The 20,256-nt window shown below is 37.0% G+C and overlaps 1 protein-coding gene across 1 annotated transcript in view; it reads left to right on the top strand.

Annotated features, from left to right (window-relative positions):
- CYP7B1 (cytochrome P450 family 7 subfamily B member 1) overlaps positions 1-20,256 on the top strand; it is a 138,528-nt gene that overhangs the window by 102,504 nt on the left and 15,768 nt on the right. Inside the window, exons 2-4 of the mRNA XM_087825603.1 lie at positions 7,170-7,306; positions 14,853-15,440; positions 15,913-16,119. Coding sequence (XP_087681729.1) covers positions 7,170-7,306; positions 14,853-15,440; positions 15,913-16,119 — 932 coding nt within the window. The remainder of the gene's footprint in view (positions 1-7,169; positions 7,307-14,852; positions 15,441-15,912; positions 16,120-20,256) is intronic.

The raw sequence follows: 20,256 nt of genomic DNA, 5'->3' as shown, positions 1-20,256 counted from the left end.
GATGGGAAAGGAAGCTCCTGTTATGAAAGAGAGGAACCATAACAAAGAAATAGGGGGGGAAAGGAGAGTTGGGGGAAACAGATAATTCAGGGACAAGAACATACCCAAAGAACTATGTTTAACACTTGTAGAGAGATTAAGAGAAGAAATCGCCTTCCTATGACAAGAATGGAATGCAGTTTGTGTAAATTATAATCAGGCAACACAAAAGAACTCCTGGAAATTAGAAATCTAAGAGTAGAAATAAAATAATCTGTGACAGGGATAAAATCCAGAAAGTTTCTCATTAAATATAGGAGAAGAAAAGTTGATGGAAAATAGAAGAGGAGACACATGAAAAGTACAGGACCATATGTCTGACTGTATTTAGAGAGATTTTAGTACTGAAAGAGCTTGATAAAAACTAGTGATGGATACATAGAAAACAAGGCAAACACAAAAACAAAGCCACCCAGCATGACCTAAATGATGATCATGGTGTAAACACTGGAAACTGATTTCACAAATCAAGTGGGAAGATGCATTTATGAGGGAGTCGCATAAGCAAACACACTGTCACAGTTATGTTTAAATTATGTAAAAGGTGATCAAATATAGAATTTTAGAATTTAAAAATATTAATGATTTCTGTATATATACACAGTATGCCCTTTCTTCTATGTTCCATGTCTTAACATTAGTGATGATGGATTTCCTGAAGTCCCTCCTTTTATTCATTGACTTAAAATCACCAGCTAAAGTTAGAAACCAGTTTTTGGAAAAGAATGACATTTCCCCTTTAGAAAGGCCCTCTAACTCATAACAAGATCAAAATGTTGCCTTTCTCAGTGCCATGTGCTGTGTTACAAATGTAGAGATTACTATTATCTCATGCTATGTTAATAGTTTATCCAAATTAAAATATGGGTGCGAATTATTGCATTATGAAGCAGATGTAGCATATGGTCCTCAGGCTTCCCACCTCAGCAAACCAAGTACCCTTTAATTCTTTTCCTATGGTTCTGATAAGCTGTGTTTGCTTATTTTAGTGCAGTTCTTTAAAATTTGGAACTTTTTTTTTTTTTATTCGCCCGGGTTGATGAAATGTCATTTGATAAGTTGACTATGCATTTATATATGGTTGGCACTGATGTCTGTATTGTCATTTCCAAGGCTTTCTGGGCTAGTTCTCTGTTATAATTTAGTTTCCACAAAACTATGGGTTCTGATCTTTGATTAAACATTCAAAAATCAAATGATTTAATCCAATGTAAGAAATGACGAGTTAATGGAATTGATATCTCTTCCATGGAGTCCAATCAAATCCTGTCGGTAAAATAAATTAGCAACTGATCTTCTCAGAAATTACAAATTCAGTTGCATGGTTTTCTATTTTAATTAAGGAGTTGAAATAACTTTCAATTATGAATCGATTTTCCTCTTTTAGAATTGTCTGGGCTGTTAAACATTCTTGACCGGCTTTCTCCTAAGATCCAGTTCTCTTCTTCTGCACCAGTTTTGTTTCTTGCTGTGTGTCCACTCAGAGACTACAAAGTCTGAACAGTTGTCGTTTCTTTTAAAGTAGAAAGGTGATTCTGGTGCCTCTTTTCCTGACCAGCAAATCACATATGGCAGCCATAACCTAAAATCTAAATTAGGCACATAAAGGAAATATGAAATCAACTGAAATCATATCTTAAAAATTGGTGCTCTATTGAAAACTTTAGGAGAGAGCCATTATTGGATGTGTATTTTAGGTGACCTTATGTAGTGATGTGGAGATTGTAACAGTAATAAAAATATCAGCTAACATTCTGAGTGCTTACTGTGTGCAAGTCATTGCCTTCAGTCCTTTGCAGGTATCAGATTATTTCTCACATGAGGAAAGTACAGTAGTATGTCTATTTTACAGATGAGGAACCCAAGGTACAGATAGGTTAAATCAGTGGGCCAAAGTCACCAAGCCAGTGGTAGTTGGCAGAGCCTGGAATTTGAGTCATGCCGTGTGGTAAGACTAGTCAGGAGGCTATTGCCCCAAAGCTCATGAGAATGGATGAGGGCCTGAACTTTGCCTGCTGAACCAGAGTCAAGTTCATAAAGAAATGTACTCCAGTAGTGTGGTCATTGTTTGTGAGGCCTGCTTGAGACACAATTCAATTTTAAATGATAGCTTTTAAAAATACGCCTTGACATTATTTCCATGGTGCCAACGTAGGCATCTCTCTCAGTTTAAAAAAGCCTCAATCATAGACTTCTCTGAATGAAATCCTACATGGATGTGGTTTGGCTTCATATCCACAGAACCATTTACAAATCACTTACTTGATCAAGGCATTAGTATAAATCTGCTAATGGAATTGAGTTTACAAGGCACATTTTACAGACAAAGCTTTGTTCGGATCACACAATTTTAGAGATGAACTGATCGCTAAAGACTGAACTGCAATATGGCTTGCAGAGTTGTGTTCTAGGGTGTGAGGATATATTTAGTCATGTTCATACTGGTTTTGCTCTAATTCCATGCCAATAATAGAAAATTTGTGACCATCCAGTATTGCTTGCTTTTACATTGCCATTACATTTAATGCTTTGATTGAAAGTGCTTGAACAGTGCACATTTCTGCTACTGGGAAATTAAATCAAGTTATAAGCCAGTTGCTATCCTGATGAAACCAAAACATTTCAAGAATAAAGGCCTTATTTATGACCCGCAAAGTTAACAGACCTTTCGAGAGTGACACAAAAGTTGCCAAAGAGCAGAGTTAAATCATCAAGACTGGAAAGTGGCATTTTCATCCTGGAGTGTTTTTGTTTCCTCTTTGTGAGGCAGAGACTGTGAACACCACGTGCCAATCACACAGCATCAGGACATTTGCCAGGTTACAGGATGGGGGGGAGGGGGGGAGAAATGAAGGTTAAGTGCAGGGAACAATAGAGATTACTTATGGTAATGAATTACATAATTTTTCTAGACAGAGTTGGATTAATGGTCATCCTGAAAAGAGATTACAGTAAGTCTGATACTTGCATTAAACAAATATTAAGCAGATCATTTATGTTCAACATATGAATTAAGAGTTCTAAAGAATATATGATTTATCATATACAAGGGGGGGAAATTAACCTGTTCCCTCACTGTACGTGAGATGCCTCGGAGTTTTGTGAGGCGGTGGAGACAGTGTGCCCTGTGCTACAAGGCTTCTTCCTCTAAGTGGAGCCTTGAAGAGACGATCAGGGACGTCAGTGTCACAGTCCGGCAGCTGCACCCCCAGGTGCAGAGCACCCCTCCCTCCTATGGCTGCCTGCCTCATTAGCATGTCCCCTAGACCCTAATGGAAACAATGGGGCCTCCTGGGTGACACTGTGTCCGTACTTGTACAGTTACACAGTCAGACCGCGGTGCCTCCTCTTCATTTTCAAAGTGTGGGTGGGGTGGGTTCTGCTCGTCACTATGGTAAATCCCAGGCGGCTTCTCCACTCACCCTTCATAACACTGTTGCGCTCATTTTTAGAGCCAGCCTTTGACTCATTTGGAGAGTGTATTTTTTGCTATCTTCTACTTTTTAGAAGACAGTGCCTTCTGTACTTCTGTACATGGCTTTCATTTTAACACTAAAATAGCATTTTAAAAAACTTTCAAAAACGACAATGTACTGAGAAGGGCACATCGCTTCTGTGGAATTCTTTCCAAAAATGTTACAACCTCAATCTGATCACGAGAAACCATCAAACAGCCCAAATTGAAGGACGTTCTACAAAATAACTGAAAAGTGCTCTTCAAAATCAGTAGCACTCTCATGTCGTGCAAATTAGAAGATACCGATAACCAAACCCCCAGAATCTCACCACCCAAAAGTTACAACCATCAACGTGGTAAATGACACCAGGCCTTTCTCTTTGCATTTATATCCACAGAATTTTTTAAGGAAAATAAAAATATGGTGTGGGTCTGTAGTTACTCTACTGTTTATTCACTTAAAAGTACATTGTGCCCAAATTTCCCTGAAAAGTAAACATTGACGGGCTCTGTGTCATACAGCACCCTGACTGGGATGCCTTCCTCCCTCGCCTGCCTCAGATAACTGCTCAACTGACCCAACTTCTCCAATGCCTGAGGTCACTTTAGATAACCTTTGATATCTAAGGACTTTATTTATACAAATATTTTAAATAAACATGACCGAAACTTCTGTCTTACGTAGGGTGGGAAGCTCGAGTCCCTTTCAGGGTCCACACTGAAGCAGGACGAGGGGCACGTGTTCTCTGTGTCGCAGTCTCCCTCTAAGTTCTGTCCCTTGCATGTGCAGTCCTTGACCCTTTCCCTTCACCCAGCGAAGTCCTGAGCTGGACACGACCCTAGATCCTCTCCCCGTTCAACCGCCTCTGCCGTAACTTATGTGGTGTGTACAACAGATTTTACGAAATGTATTGAGATTTAAAAAAATGATCATGTGGCTCCTAGGCCAGCAACCAACTTCTTAGAGTTGAAGATTGGTCATGTCCGTTCCTTCAAGCTCCCTCCCTGCCAGTTAGCTCTGTCATTGTCCTTCGCGCAGAGTCCCAGCTTTCGATGAGGTGGCCTCACCATTTTGTCCCCTGTGTTCCAGTCTTGTCTTCATTTCTCTTGCTCCTTATCCCAAACCCCCACATTTCTGTTTGTATCTTGTGCAGAGAAATTTCATTATCTTTTAGACCAGGTCACACCCAGAGAACCTTATGGGAACGAAACACACCCATGGAAAGGGTTCTTCTAAGTAAAGATAGTTCTTTCTCTGAGAAGGTCAGCGATTTGCATAGTGTCTGTTTGCCTGCTCACGTGAAGTTATCGAATCCATATATTTGTTTTTGTTTTGTTTTTGTTGCTCATCATTGCTTCAGGACCTATCCCTTTCACGCTTTGAAACTTGGGCCATCCTATCCCCTCACTCAGCAGTGGGCAGTGAGTATTTCATTTTTAAAGCCAGAGAATGAGGGAGACAAATAACAGTAGTTGTAGTGTGCCAGGTGCAAGTGGGACTGTCTGGATCATTACAGTGATATCTGTTCTCCCCTAAATTATTTTTTACGAATATACTGATGAAGACAGATTTCTGTTTTCTGTCTTCAATGGGCCATAAGTTGAACTAGCACTATATTTTTTCCTGAAAATATGCAAAGTTGTGACATGGTGTTTAATAGTTTTAAGCTGTTGCTGCCAAAATGAACACAGCTGTAAGAAATGATGAGCCTCTCATCTTTGTAACAATAAAATGGCCTCCTAATGTGTTTTCCTAACTGTGGACGTTAAGTTACCAATTCCCTGGATTTCTGAGCTCCATCCTTTCCCCCAGCGGAAATCTTGTGAAGAATACTGTTTCTGATAGAGCGACAAAGCAGAGAGGAAAATTAGTGGAATTAAATTAGAATATGACAAAAAGCCTTTGAAAATCTTTGTCCCAATGCAACATCCATGCAATAGTAAGCAAAACTGAGTCAAAGTGGACCACAGAAGAGAGTTAATATATTGAAAGGAAATTTTGTGAACTAGATCACCTGCAGATTTTGGAAGGGTCATTGTTGATAACCTGTGGGCTCTGGCAGCTGCTAACTTGGGGACCCTGCCCCACAATCATACGTGCAAGTTCTTTTTGTTTAATCTTTGGATATAACAGTAACTGTGACAGTATTTTCTTGTACACTTTTATATTTCTCAAAAAACCCAAGTCTCCATTGTTAAAGGTTGCATTCCAGAAAATAATGGGGGGAGGGGTGAAGAATAGGATGTGTCTTGTCTTCCTATTTCTAAGGACCGTATATGTATTTAAACAGCAGCAGCATACATTTTGTAAATTTTTATAGACATAAATTGTCTTCTAAAACCAGAAAGCAATGGTTTTTAAAAAAATAATTTTATTGATTTTATAGAGGGAGGAAGGGAGAGGGAGAGAGAGAGAAACATCGATGAGAGAGAATCATCAACTGGCTGCCTCCTGCATGCCCCCCACTGGGGATCGAGTCTGCAGCCCGGCCATATGCTTTGACTGGGGATCGAACTGGCAACCTCTTGGTGCGCAGGGTGTAGTTCAACCAACTGAGCCACACCGGCCAGGCGAAAGCCAAGTTTTGATAACTAGTTCTTTCATTTCTATCACATTCGGGATTTTCTGTTTGTTTGTCTTAACTTATTACTCCCCTCCGCCCCCCCCCCCCAGACCTGATGTTTCTTTTTTAAGTTTAATTGCACCATGTTGGGTTGTGGGAAGATTAAAGCTTCTGATAGGGTTAATCTAGGAACATAAAAGTCCATGTTGCATATGATCATAATCTTGATCTTTGATTAGATCTGAGCTAGTAATATCTTGTGATTAATCTAAATGGGTTGCACTGCATATAGATTGTCATCTTCACAGATGGGACACAGAATCACCAGAGTTCTCTCGAATATTTGTTTTAATTCCTTTTAGGGTAAAATGGCTTTGATTTTTTTTTTTTTAACTTTAAATTAGATTGCGTTTCCCAAATAAATGACTAGGAAGAAATTTTTGAGTTACAGTTTTGCTAGGAATATAGGTCAAGAAAGAAGAAACTTGTTTGTTAATTCATAGTATTTCAGTGTTTCACTGAACATGCTTCATGTATTTTAAAAAGTTGTGAAATTTAACAAATATTTCTATTCATTGTGATTTGAATAAAAATATTCATAAAAGACTATAACAAAATGTACTTTGTAGGAATGATGTTGAGGTTTTGATTACTCTTCACAGCATAAAACAATTTTCAAGATTATTAATGTCCCTTTCTAATTACCTAATTCCAGTCTAATCGAGATCTCATAAGGAAGAGCTTTACTTTGGCTACTAAGATATCTGATGTCTAACACCCAGAGCTCAGCAAGAGCTCTCAGATGCAGAATGTTGACTAAATATATCTGTCCTTTCAGCCAGCCATTTGGGCCTTACAATACCTAATTTCTTTAAAAAGTCGCTCACCAAAAGCTGTGAATTGAACTGTCTACCGCAAAGCCATGCATACTAGAGGCTCAATAAGTATATTTCTGTGATTATATAGGAATCACTAAATAAAATAATGGAAAACAGCTGTGTAATTTATTCAGTCCACTTCTAGACTATATTAATAACATGCATATATTAAAATAAGAATGATTTAATTTATTTAACTTATTTTTTTGTTGTTTTTCTTTTTTCCTACAGGAGACCTGGCGAGCCTCCATTGCTAAAAGGCTGGCTTCCTTACTTTGGACTGATCCTGAAGTTACAAAAAGATCCCATAGGTTTCATGAGAACTCTTCAAAATCAACATGGGGACACATTTACTCTTCTCCTTGGTGGTAAATAGCATTTCATATATAATTTCTCTCTGGTTCTTTAATGTCATTATATTTTTCTTAGGCAAAATATGGAATATTTGTACAGTATTGTTTTATTTGTAGAGCTGACACAAAAGAAAACTATGTTCTTGAGTTTAGTGATCCTCATATTAAAGAAAACAAATTATAGAACACTCTTGATGGTACCTAAGGAACCCCACTCTCCTGCCACCATCTGCTATTATAGTTTGGTGTAGCTTCCTGTTAAGAATGGTTTTTGAAAAGCTACAATGTGTTAATGGGCTTTATTTGTAGGGCAGTTTTAGGTTTACAGAAAAGTCATCAGATAGTACTGAGAATTCCCATATGTCTCTCCCTGCCCCCCCGATCATAGTTTCCCCTATTATTAACATCTTATACCAACATTTCTTATAGCTGATGAGCCAGTGTTGATACATTATTAAACATCTATGGCTTACATCAGGGTCCACTCTTTGTGGTGTACAGTTCTTTGGGTTTTAGCAAATGCATAATGTCACGTATCCCCCATTACAGTGCCACACAGAATAGTTTTCACTGCCCTAGAAACCCCCTGTATTCCACATATTCATTCCTCTTCCCCTCCACAAGCCCCTAGCAACCATTGGCCTAGAATGTATTTTTAATTTGAAAATGTTCCTTATCCTTCTACTTTAATAAAATATTTACAAAACAAGAGACAAAAAACACAGCAAGTTTACTACCTACACCAACCACATAGGGCGAGGCAGAGAAGCTAGAACGTTCTCAGTTCACCCTCCCTTAAGGCCCCTGCTGTTCAGATGCATTACTATCTACTGCTACATAACAAACCACCCGCAGATTTAATGCCTTAAAACAATAACAGGTCTCCCTGGAGTCACTTGTGTGGCTTGAGCCGTGGCTGCCTCACTGGGGCTGGATGGTCCATGCTGGCTTTATTTACGTGCCTGGCTGGACCTCTTTGTCCACATGCTGGTTCATCCTCAAGAAGACACCTTTACTACATGTCAACTAGTGTTTCAAGAGGGTGTGAGGAAAAGTTGCGAGGCCTCTTGATGTTACAAAACCTCACTTCCACCCCATTCTATCAGATCAAGTGGCTGACTGGCAGTCGCATTTCAAAGGAGCACATGTAGAGAGCTAGCAAGAATGTATTGGGGCCATCTTTGCACAGCCTTTCACATCAGCTTGTCCCCTGGGCTGGCCATTCCGTTTCTTGACTCTTGTCTGTCCCGTCTATGCTCTGGAAGGTTGACCTCTGCAGTCTAGATTCTCCACACTCCTTTGCCCTCTGACTTCTGGTTGGGTGTGCTGGGGACAGGGCAGGTATGTTCCAGCTCCCCGTCTCTCACTGGGCTCTGGTAACATGTTCACTCCCCTTCTAAAGGAAATTGAAGACACCAGGTATGATCTCACTCAGCTCCCCACATACCTACCAAATGAACCATGTCTCACAACTGTTCTTAACTCCTTTTCTCCACTTTCAAAGAATGTTTAAGACAACCCAGGCACCTATCTCCGTGATCCTTTCTTTCTGCTTTCTCTGGGCTGACATTTTATTATTTATTCCTCTCATATGTGTGTCTTCATTTTTTTCTCTCTTGGGTCCTTACCCTTAGTCTATAACCATGCTTAAGCTTCTCCTATATTCTCTGTCTAGTTACTTTTTTTTGGCATTGGAATTTTTCGAGAGTTACCTATATTTGCTGCTTCCAGTTGCTTATCTCCTAGAGACCTCCTAACCATAACCAGTCTTCTGCCTTGCTGAGGTCAGTAACAGGCCTTCCCCTGACTAAACCTTTCCACCTGGTTTGATAATGCTGATCCTTCATTTGTTTCTGAAATGATCCCTCATCTATTCCTTCACTCTTGTAGCACTGCACCTTCTGGGTCTTCGTCTCATCTGGGTGGTCTTTACGTATACCTGTTTTCTTTTCTCAACCCCTTTTATTTTTTTCTAAGAAGCCTCAGAATTGTATGTTCTATCCGTAAAGAGCTTAGTTAATTTCTTCTTACTGTAACTACTTGCTGAATATCAGAAGCTACCTTCTGATACATAGAGAGGCTTCATATCATCACTACCATTTTAATGTAATTGGGAGGAAAAGATGATCCAGCTGGATGAGCTTGTCAACATGGGCAGGCAGGATTCGTTTCATCCCACTTCCTCCTTTACCTGGCAGCTGGCAAGTCTCTTCCAAAAGTAACTGTATGCACTCTGATTCCAGAAAAATTGAGATGGAAAAAAATCACACATCTTGGAAAGAGAGAAATTATAATATATAACATAATCCTCGCAAGGGTTTCCGAAGTCAGGGTTCCATCTGCTTCCCCAGCCTCACCTCTTTCCACCGCTTGCCTTGAGCTTAGCGCACCATTAATGCAGCAAGTGATTTGAAATCTCCTCGCACACCATGCCCTTTGGTGCCCCTGGGTCTTCTCTTGCTGTTTATTCTGTCAGAATGCTCATCTTCTCCTTGTGAGTTATCCTCAAAAGATAGCTGACCTGGTCTCATCATCTGAGGCCATAGTCACGTGTCGCTTCCTCCCGGAAGCCTTCACTGACCACTTCACCATTCCATGTCAGGCTGATGCTTCTCCCCCAGTCTCGCTCCTCCCAGTATCACGTCTGTCATAGCAGTTAATAAGTTGTGAATTTGTTGCTAATTCACTTGTCTATTTCCCTTCATTATTCGCTAGCTCTTCTATTGCCAACATTTCGTCCAGAGCCCAGCATTTATTGATTCATAATAAATGATTGATGAGGAATTTCCCAATACCTTAGAGCTGATGAAATACTTACTAGAATACAAATAAAGGCCATAGCTGGTTCTTCTACTCTAATTGAGCTTTTGGCTTCATAATACAAAACTATATGCTTCATTAAAAAAGGTCACTTTAAAAAAATTCAACCTTATGTTCTAATGGGTAGATATAACACATTATTGAAAATTTTAGTTTTCTTTTTAAAGTGCATTATACAGAAATAACCTAAGCAGAAACTTCTGGCAGATTTAAATAATTGTATTCACTTTTCAGAAAACAACTGATTTCTGCTGAAACTTGGTATCTTAGTTTTAGATACTGACAATCTTGCTGAATTTCTAACGTCTACATAATTTGACTATGGTTATGTTTTTGACCTCCACATTAGACGACCACAGTAGAATATGTGCTATTGCTTCTCTTTGCCTTCTTACTAGAGTTTGAGTAAATTCCTGCCAAGATATCCTATTAATGTATATGGTTCTGATGATCAGTTTGCAAAATAGCTCATTTGGAAAAATGTGAAATTAGGAATAGTCTTCCACCCTTGTTCCATAATGTGATTTTAGCAAGTAATGTTCTTATGTGATGAGCAAATGATTGTCATTCCCAAAAGTCTCAAGGGACGTGGATGTCATCTTAATAAAGAAATTAAGAGGTGCATCTTTTCATGAGAAACTACGTAAATTCGTCGCCTGTCGCAGAAAATAGTTCTCTAATTGGTTTTGTGTGGTGGGGCGCAGAGTCATTTTCCCTAGATGTCATCCTGGTGAAGCAGCACTGTACGTCATTGTCACCAGCTAGTGAAATCTCCCTAATAAGAGGGGGACTATGTAAATGTGGTCAGTCTTGTAAAATAAAAAGTTGGTTCATATTCCACTCCTCCAACTAATATTTTCAACTTGAGATTTAAAATATATATATATTTAATATTTAATGTGTATGTATATATACACACACACACACACACACACTCACACACATATATATACCAGCTAAACATGGAGATTAAACGCTTATAGTTATGGAAAATTTCTTTACAATTCAAATTTGCCTCAGATTTGTTGACTGGCCATTTCTACTCCAAATAGTCAGATAATTGTTCTGAATTCCCATGGAAGTGTCTCTGTAAAGCACCAAATATCAGAAATGAAAACATCAAAACTCAATTTATAATGATCCAGATGTCAAACTTCCTGTATATAAGACACCAGTTGTAAGTGAGCTGATTTGTTTTTTGACATTTATGACATACTTTCCTCACATAGTTTCACCTTCCTGAAGGAAGTAGTGCTTTTGAAGTAAGTGAAAAGGCTGGTGAGTTCAGGTAGCCTGTGCACAGGTTATGCAGGAAACTAGAGTTAACATCTCAAGACCCAGGCAGCTCCTAAAAAGGGGAGAGAATGAAATGATTGGTAAAGAAAACATTAAAATTTTTGACCCTATTTCAAATTCAAATATACAGCTCACAAGGATGATATTGTAAAAGAGCCTCATTTTGACATTTGTATTTTAGATGCCATTCTTTTCTGTTTTGAAAAACATGGCAAAGGATATTGTTTTTACCTTGTGATCTTTGTGAACAAGGCATTTGCCTGTTGACACTTTGCTATTCATTTACATAAAATTACACTAGAGGAACAGTTAATTTTGCTCCAAGAATCCATGGCCTTCAGAATAACTTTTCAGATTCCCTTTGTTAAGAAATTTAAATTTATTTTATGAATGTATATGTGTTTTCCTAACTGTCTGATTAAAGATTACAAAGAAACTCTGGTTTTGCATCTCACATTAACAGATGGTGGACAGATGGTTTAAATTAATATTAATTTTGGAAAACTTAGCTTAAATTGTTTATACTGAAGATTAGAAGTTGGAAAGCCAGCTAACATTTCCAGGGTTATTAGTACTTCCAAACCCACTTGAAGAGTAAAATCCAGAAAATCAAAACGTCCACTTTTAAAGAAATCCATATCTTACTCAGAAAGATAGATAAAACACAATGCCTTGATTTGAAAGAAAATTAAAATAAGAGTGAGAAAGAGAAAATGAAGATCCCGAAATGTAAAGAGTCTGGAAAACAGTGGAAATTTTATCTACAATTAAATTGCTTGAAATTGATCGGTAACAATTTTTACATCAGAGAGCCTTAAATGCAACAACTGCTTATTTAAAAAAATAATTAATAATTGGTTGCTAATCAGAATGTTTTCCCACATTTAGCTTTTATTTCTTTTATTTGAAATTAATTTTATAGTTTCTTCCCATATCCTCACCCTTAAAGAGAGACAAAGAAAGGAAGAGGGGGAATAAATGTTTGTAATGAATTGTAGACAAAAACTCTAACCTGCGTATGGCCTGGACTTTAGTAGGCTGGTGGCCAGTCACTTGTGCTGTCATGGCTGAATATAGTTTTGTCTATCTAATTCAATTTTGATGATTGTAGAAAATTGATAGGAAAAATTTCAAAATATACTCTGATGTATGTTTTATAAACAGAGCCTTTTATACATTCTCTGAACTTTAGTGACAATTTTTAAATAACTCTAAAGATATTTAGCAAAATCCTTTTATTTAGCAAAAGTTGAAAAGTATGAATCACCACCTGTGAAAATACACAGCTTTGCCTAAGGTTTTGCCTTTGAAAAATAAGAGAATTTATTTTTTTCCAATTATTGGTCAGGCAGATAGAGTCAATTTTATGTAATTGAGCTCCCATGGTAAAACAGGTGTCATAAAATACACGTCATCAAATATGCCCAATCTAGTGGAGTCCTTTTTCCTCTCTCCAGGGGGAAAAACAGTTGAGTTTATTTTGTAGATGAAGCTTTGGGATCTGACAAGAATGAATAATCATTTCTAGCTTTACTCTTAAGTAAATCAGGAGGAAATAGAATAAATAAAATATAAATCATATGATTTATTTTTAGAAAAAAATAATGGCACATGTATTTCTATGTATATTAAAAACTTTAACTTATGCTTTAAAATTATAAAACAAAAAGAAAACATTTATCTTGTTTCTAGGATTAGACTGAAAATTATTCAAAACTTTATCCTAAATCTTTTACCAAATTAAATGTAAGTTCTGAGATGCTGTTGGAGTTACCATAAATAACAAGAGAGAATTATTTATCTTCACAGAGGAATGATAAGGTTAAGAGGAAAGTGTAAATGATCCTACATACTTCAAGTTCTGATTATTTATTGTTTTTCTAGAAGCCAATAAGTAGGATTAAATTGTGTAGGAGCTTCTAAACTTCATGTATGTTCTTGGGAAGGAAAGACTTATTAAATGCTATTATTGAATATTATCAGCATATTACATATAATTAGAAGGAGCCTTAAAATAGTACTAGAGTACTCCAAGCCTGATGAATCAGAATCAGGAAGGAATCTGTAGTTTTCATCAGCACCTTAAGTCTTTGAATCAGATAAGGTTGTACAACACTGATATATGTATGAAAAGACCAAATGTCACCACCTCAAAGAATCCTTTCTAACAACTCCTGAAAGCAGACGAAAGCAGATTATACTCTTTGCCTCACAACTCTGCTATATCACTATCCATATAATACAGTGTTTTCTTTAAATCTTTATAGCTCAAGAGGAAAGAGATCCAACCAAGTGTCTGGATTTCAATAAAAGTTGAATGAATATTTGAATGAATGAATGGGTTCTAGACTGAATTTCTGTTTCAGTGTGTGACCTTGGACATGTTACTAAATCTCCCTGAACCACTGTTTTCTCATCTATGAAAATGAATATGCTGGCCTTCTGTGATTTGCTATTAGTGTTGAATTAGGAATTCCTTTGTGAGTAACCACTTCAAACCACATCTTTATTTATTTGAGTTAAAATTATTGTATCCAGCCAAAGCTAAGATGATACCAAGTGTGGAAAATCTCTTTATGAAGTGTAAATAAAAAATCAATAATGGAGCCCGGCCTGGTGTGACTCAGCCATTGAGCATCGACCTAGGATCCAGGAGATCGAGGCTCGATTCCCGGTCAGGGCACAGGCCCGGGTTGCGGGCTCGGTCCCCAGGCAGGGGTGTGCAGGAGGCAGCCGATCAATGACTCTTTCATCATTGATGTTTCTGTCTCTCTCTCTCCCTTCCTCTCTCTGAAATCAATAAAGATATACTCTAAAAACATATATATAGTGAAGACATATTTTTTAAAAAAAGCAATAATGGAATGGCATCTTACCAACTTGATTTGTTATTTGTTTTTGTTATCCGAGAGAAAATATGAGAAGTGCTTAAATCAAGGGATTGTGAGAATATTTAAAGGGTAATTTAAATATTTGAGTACTTAGTTAAAATAAAAATTTGAAGAGTACACTACTTTAAAATTTTTAAAATTGATTTTTAGAGAGAGAGGAAGGGGGAGAGAGAGAGAAACATTGATGTGTTGTCCCCCACATCTATGCATTCATTGGTTGATTCTCATATGTGCCCTGGCCAGAAACTGAACCTGTAACCTTGGTGCTTTGGGACGATGCTCTAAACAACTGAGCTACCCTGCCAGGATTTATACTATGTCTTATTAATTCATTAAGAATTTCAGAATTTAAGATTCTAGAGTTTTTCCCACCATCTTCCATTTTAAAAGGAGACATGTAGTGGACCTTGGAATGAAATGGATTTTTATTAAACTTTGTACTTTCTTAGATGTTAGTTATTAAGATCTAATTTTCATTAAAATATTTTCAAAATTTTTTTGGGGGGCGCTGTTTGTTTTGCTACCAAATGAGCTAATTTCTTCATTTCTTTTAGGAAAGTACATTACATTTGTTCTGGACCCTTACCAGTTCCCGTTAATGATGAAAAATCAAGAATTAAGCTTTCAATTGTTTAGTAAGAATTTAGTAAGGAAAGCATTTGCCATCCATAATTTGGTGACCAATGAGGACATGAGCAATGAACTTCATGACTGCTATAAACTTTTACAAGGGAAATCTTTGGATATACTCTTGGAAGATGTGATGCAGCACCTACAACAAGTTTTTGAACCCCAACTACTTAAAACCACAAATTGGAAGACGGCGTACCTGTGGACATTCTGCAGCTCAGTAATATTTGAGACTACATTTGTAACTATCTATGGAAAATCTCTTGCTGATGATAGGAAAAAATTTATTACTGAACTTAAAGATGATTTTTTTAAATTTGATGACAAATTCATATATTTATTATCAGATATACCCATTGAGCTTCTAGGAAATGTCAAGTCTTTTCAAAAGAAACTTATAAAACACTTGACATCAGAAAAGTTGGGTGATGTACAAGGATGGTCAGAAGTTGTTCAAATGAGGCAAGATATCCTGGAGAAATACTATGCATTCAAGGACTCTGAAATAGGAGGTAAGAAACTTCTCAATGATTACTTGTCTAAAATAGAATAATTTACAATGGACCTTTGAAATAAAAAGACAAAATGGCGACCTTGAAAATTTTTATGCTCTTTCTAATTGGCTAATGATAAAATGTTTTACTCTGGAACAACCCTCTGTGATAATTGATTTTTTTTTTTTTTTTTTTTTTTGCTGAGGTGGTAAAACAAGATACTTAATGGTGATAATGAGAGAGAGTATAACTAAGCTGCATTCACTCCTCTTATCTCACCCCCTTTCTCCCCACCCCACCCCCCTACACACATTACATTTTAAACTATTCTCATTAAGCAGAAAATTAGACTTCAGAAGCCTATTGGTCCTCATTAGCATGCACTGATCCTTGGCTGGGTCTGTGTCCTAACATCTTTTAATTAGCACACTGCAAATCTAATCAGTGTAATAAACGCTATTAATCTTCCTTTTCACTTATTTTCTCCCAGCACATCATTTAGGCTTTCTCTGGGCCTCTGTGGCAAACACTGTTCCAACTGTATTCTGGACGATCTATTACCTTCTACGGCACCCAGAAGCTATGGCAGTGCTGCGTGACGAAATTGACCATTTGCTACAGTCAACAGGTCAAAAGCAAGGGTCTGGATGTTCCATCCACATCACCAGAGAACAATTGGACAGCCTGGTCTACCTAGGTAATTTATTTTTATCTGTTATGAAGAAAAGAAGGTTACTTCTCTGCAAACTCAGTTTATCACTCAAAGCTGTTTACCAAGAGGTGGAGGACACAGCTGCCTAATTGACATAATAACACCCATTTACATCAATTATAAATTATGTAGTTTATAGCTGGAGATACTCTCATTGCATGTAAACATTAAGGCCTAGGTAATTAACTATGCAAGGTATGCAAAAGGCTAGACCAAAGCTTTGCAATTATTTGGGGAAAAAAGTTTCTGCCTATTAAGTCATTTGATTCTGAGCATCTGTTGACATGCTAATGCTTTCCAAACACTGCTGCTCTGTCTTGTCAAGAAAGGTATTTGGAGCTTGAAAAAGAAAGCATTTCAGAAATGCAACTTATGTGCAGAATGTATTTGTTCTACCCTAAAATGGTGTCTATATTTTCATGCAGCAATCAGGATGTTTTATACAGCTTGGAGTGCATGATTCTCAAAATTGTAGTACAAGTGATTTCCACTGAAATTTCATGATTTAAACACACTTGGGGTGGGGAAGGGAAGGAAAAGGAAGGGAGGGGGGAGAAAAAGCTACAACTACAAATTACTTCATGTGAAATGTCAAAATTTTATAAAATATTCATTGACTCATGAGATATGCATGGTCACTATGTTAAGTACATTTGATGTCAGGAGTGACTGACTGAGATGTTTCTCTGTTTCTACATACACCCGTATACCAGTGGTGTGAGCTTTTGATGACAGTGGATTGCATTATCCTTTACTGGTTTTGATAAGACCACTATGATTATATGATGAACTTTAATTCCCAGAGTGAAATTCCATATCAATGAGTTATCCTCTGTTCCTTCTGTATTGACATTTCATCCTGTGATATCCTCTGCTATATCCAAGTCCCTTTGGACAAACGTAAGAGTAAGTCTTTATATATGTCTATTGCTTCAATCCTCTTGACAATGTAGGCAAGTATTTTAGCCCATGTTGGCCTCATTTTTTTTACTTTTAAATATGTTCCAGGTTTTTTGGTGGGGCCTTCTGCATGCAAAGACCCTATAGGTCTTGACTGCCACTTGGCCTCAAGAAGAGTGGCCCAAGAGGTTGTTCCACTGGTTAGGACATAACCCATCAGAAGCAGTAGCTGGAAGCTGGCCTTGTACTGACAGTTGGCTAGCTTGTTCAGTCAATTAGGAAAAATATGTCACCTTGTAGTTTGCTGTTTTTAGCATACATTATCAAAGTAATTTTAAATTTGCTTGGTGAAAGAAAATAATCCCACATTATTAAAATTCAAATATTATTTTTATTTTGAGAATATTGGGGAAGAAATGTACTTAAAATTCTGGACAGTTGCCTTTATGTGGAAACACAGTATTTTCTGAGTAGAAGTTTCAAGAAGTAAAGCAAATAGACTTCAAGGAATACGTGTTTTTATTCGTAGACAGTTATTACTCTTAAAAGTTAGTTGAAATTCATCAGCTCTCTTTTTATTCAGCTTCTCCTTATTGAAAGAAAATATTGTTTTAAAATTGTAGTATTAAAAGAGGAAGGTTTCAATTTATTTGATCAAAAGAAATGGCAGGTTCCAGAGCTATCATTTGGGTCCACTGAAGTCCATAGCTAGAGCTAGAGATTTTTGTCCTGGAGCGCCCATAAATTTACGGCTCACTTACATCAACAAATGAACAACAGTCCCACTCAGTGTGGGTCCACCTGGATAAAGGCAATGCCTTCCATCATCTGGAAGGTGGACTTCTGTTTTTCACAGCCTGTTACCAGCAAAGGCCAGGTAACAATCATTGCAAGAATTTAATCTTCTAGAAAATAGTGTGCATTTTTTCTTTCGCTGTTTTATAGATAGAGCTGTTTTATGCAGAGTAGAGCAAATTTTTATATGACTCAGTAACACAACACATAACCCCTGCATCTAGTCATAGCTCAACTGTATTTCTGTACAACAAAAGAGTTTGAACTATACGTACAAAAGGCAAGATTTACAGAATCAAATATTTGCAGTGTACCCCATGATGTGAGTGTATGTGCTTCCTCTTATCTCCTGAAGGAAAGAGTTCTATATATTCTAAGTACAATTTTTTAAAAAGAGATATTTTGAATTTTTATTATTATATAAAAAAGAAAACGATCACGAGGATGAAATGAATGCTGCATTTTTTTTAAACCGGGACAGAGAGGTTTTTCTATTAGTACAGCCGAGGGACAGGAGGTTAGTTTTTACAGAGGTATTGCATGTCAGCGTACAGTAATTTTGCAGCAAGGTTGAAAAGGAAAGTTAGAATGCCATAGAAAAGGGTGTCTTATTCCTGAACAAAAATTACTTCTCTAGACTGGTCAAGCAGATGGCGCCCAACGGGGCGAAGGGGAAGCAAATCATTGTGCGTATCTCACTGGCCTTCCTGGCTCAATCCTGTAGGCCTCAATGTATCAAATTTCCTCCGACATCAATATACACCTCATGTCAGCAAAAGTTAAAATGTGTAGCATACATTAGGCTTTTAAATACCACACAATCATCTGTTGTAAGAAGTTGTAATGGATTTATGCTTTTATCCAATGCTCTCAAAAACCTTTCTTTAAAACCATTCAACCTTTCTCTTAAAGAAAAATACAACTTTATATATTTATATATTTATGTAATTTATTTTAAGGATTCTGCTTATTATGACCTCACTAAAATGTTACATTAATTTAGTAAAGGTCTCTACCATTAAATTTAAATGAAATTTAAAATAAATTAGTAAATACAGTCAGGTTCAGATAAATGTTACTTGGGGCCTAATTTGCAATAGAAAGAGTTGCTGATAAAATGAAAGTTTGAAAAACTCCAAGAGAAATGTAAGAGATAGTGCAAGGAATGGAAGCTCTCAAAATTGAAATTTTGATAAATGGGTAGCAAATAATCTTGAGTTGCACTTCTTACTTCAAGGTTTACCAAAATAATGCATGTAAATAAGTTAATAAAAAGTGTGGGTTCAATGAACCTTATCTATTGCTATTACCAAAATATTTAACCTCAGTGTCATCCCTATCGTGTTTATATTGTTTTCTTTATTTTCAAATATTTGTGAACCAAGCTGGTATCGAGTTCAAGTCTACATTACTACACAGGAGGGCACTTTCTGCTTAGCACACATGAAAAGAGCAACTGTACTCTAAATAAGAACATAAGACAAAGTGGATTATAACTCCTGAATGCTCAGATGAATTGCAGACACCCAATTTTGTTCAATGACATATCCCAAAATTGAGAAAAGTTGCAAATGTGGTCCAAGTGAGGGATATTGGAATAAAAGGGTGCTATAAAACTAGGGCTTGGCAAAATCCTATTACTTTTCTTAAAAAGAGGAGATCGTATATTATAGTAACTCCAGAATTATGAGCTTGCTGTGATTCTTCAGTAAAATTCTATAAGAGACTTCTAAGCCCATTCTTTGTGAGTTGAGAGGGGACAGCAAGGAATGATTAGTTGGAAAAAATTAAGATTACTTACAAATAATAGTGATTATTAGGCATGTTCCACGTTAAATCTATTAATGATTTCAATATTTCAAAGCAACTTTGTGGACTTATATTGTCTCATGTGATCTTCACAAGATAGTGGGGGACTGGGGCAGCTATTATTTTGCTATTATTTTTACAGATGAGAAATTCTCAGGGTGCTAAATAACTTGCCTAAGGTCATGGAGGTAAAGGAGAGAGGCAGGACTTTAACTTCGTTTTCTGTCCACACCCAGGCTTTTCACCCCAGAGCTGTCTCATACCAGAATCATTGGAGTCTTTTTCATTGTCCAAACAGAGAGGGAAGAGAAATTCTTTGTATCGAGATTCAGCAAAGCTAGCCATGATATTCACATGGACAAGATCTGAAAATGTGGGCTAGATGATGATAGAGTTAACTTTACCTTTAATTTCAGGATGAGACATTAAGAATGACAGTATTAATAATCACTTTACTTGTGGCAGGCACTGTATTAACTGCTTTATGTATATTAGTTTATTTAATCAAGTATTATCTTTAATTATTGGGTAACAAGGTTCAGAAAGATTAGTTAACCACCTCAAATCATACAACTAGGTAGTGGAGGAGCTGGAATTTGATGCCAGGTCCGTCTAACT

The sequence above is a fragment of the Miniopterus natalensis genome, chromosome 16 (genome assembly GCF_054644295.1).
Source record: "Miniopterus natalensis isolate mMinNat1 chromosome 16, mMinNat1.hap1, whole genome shotgun sequence".
NCBI lineage: Eukaryota > Metazoa > Chordata > Mammalia > Chiroptera > Miniopteridae > Miniopterus > Miniopterus natalensis.
The sequence above is the reverse complement of the archived record's forward strand: the minus strand, read 5'-3'. Positions and strand labels throughout refer to the sequence as shown.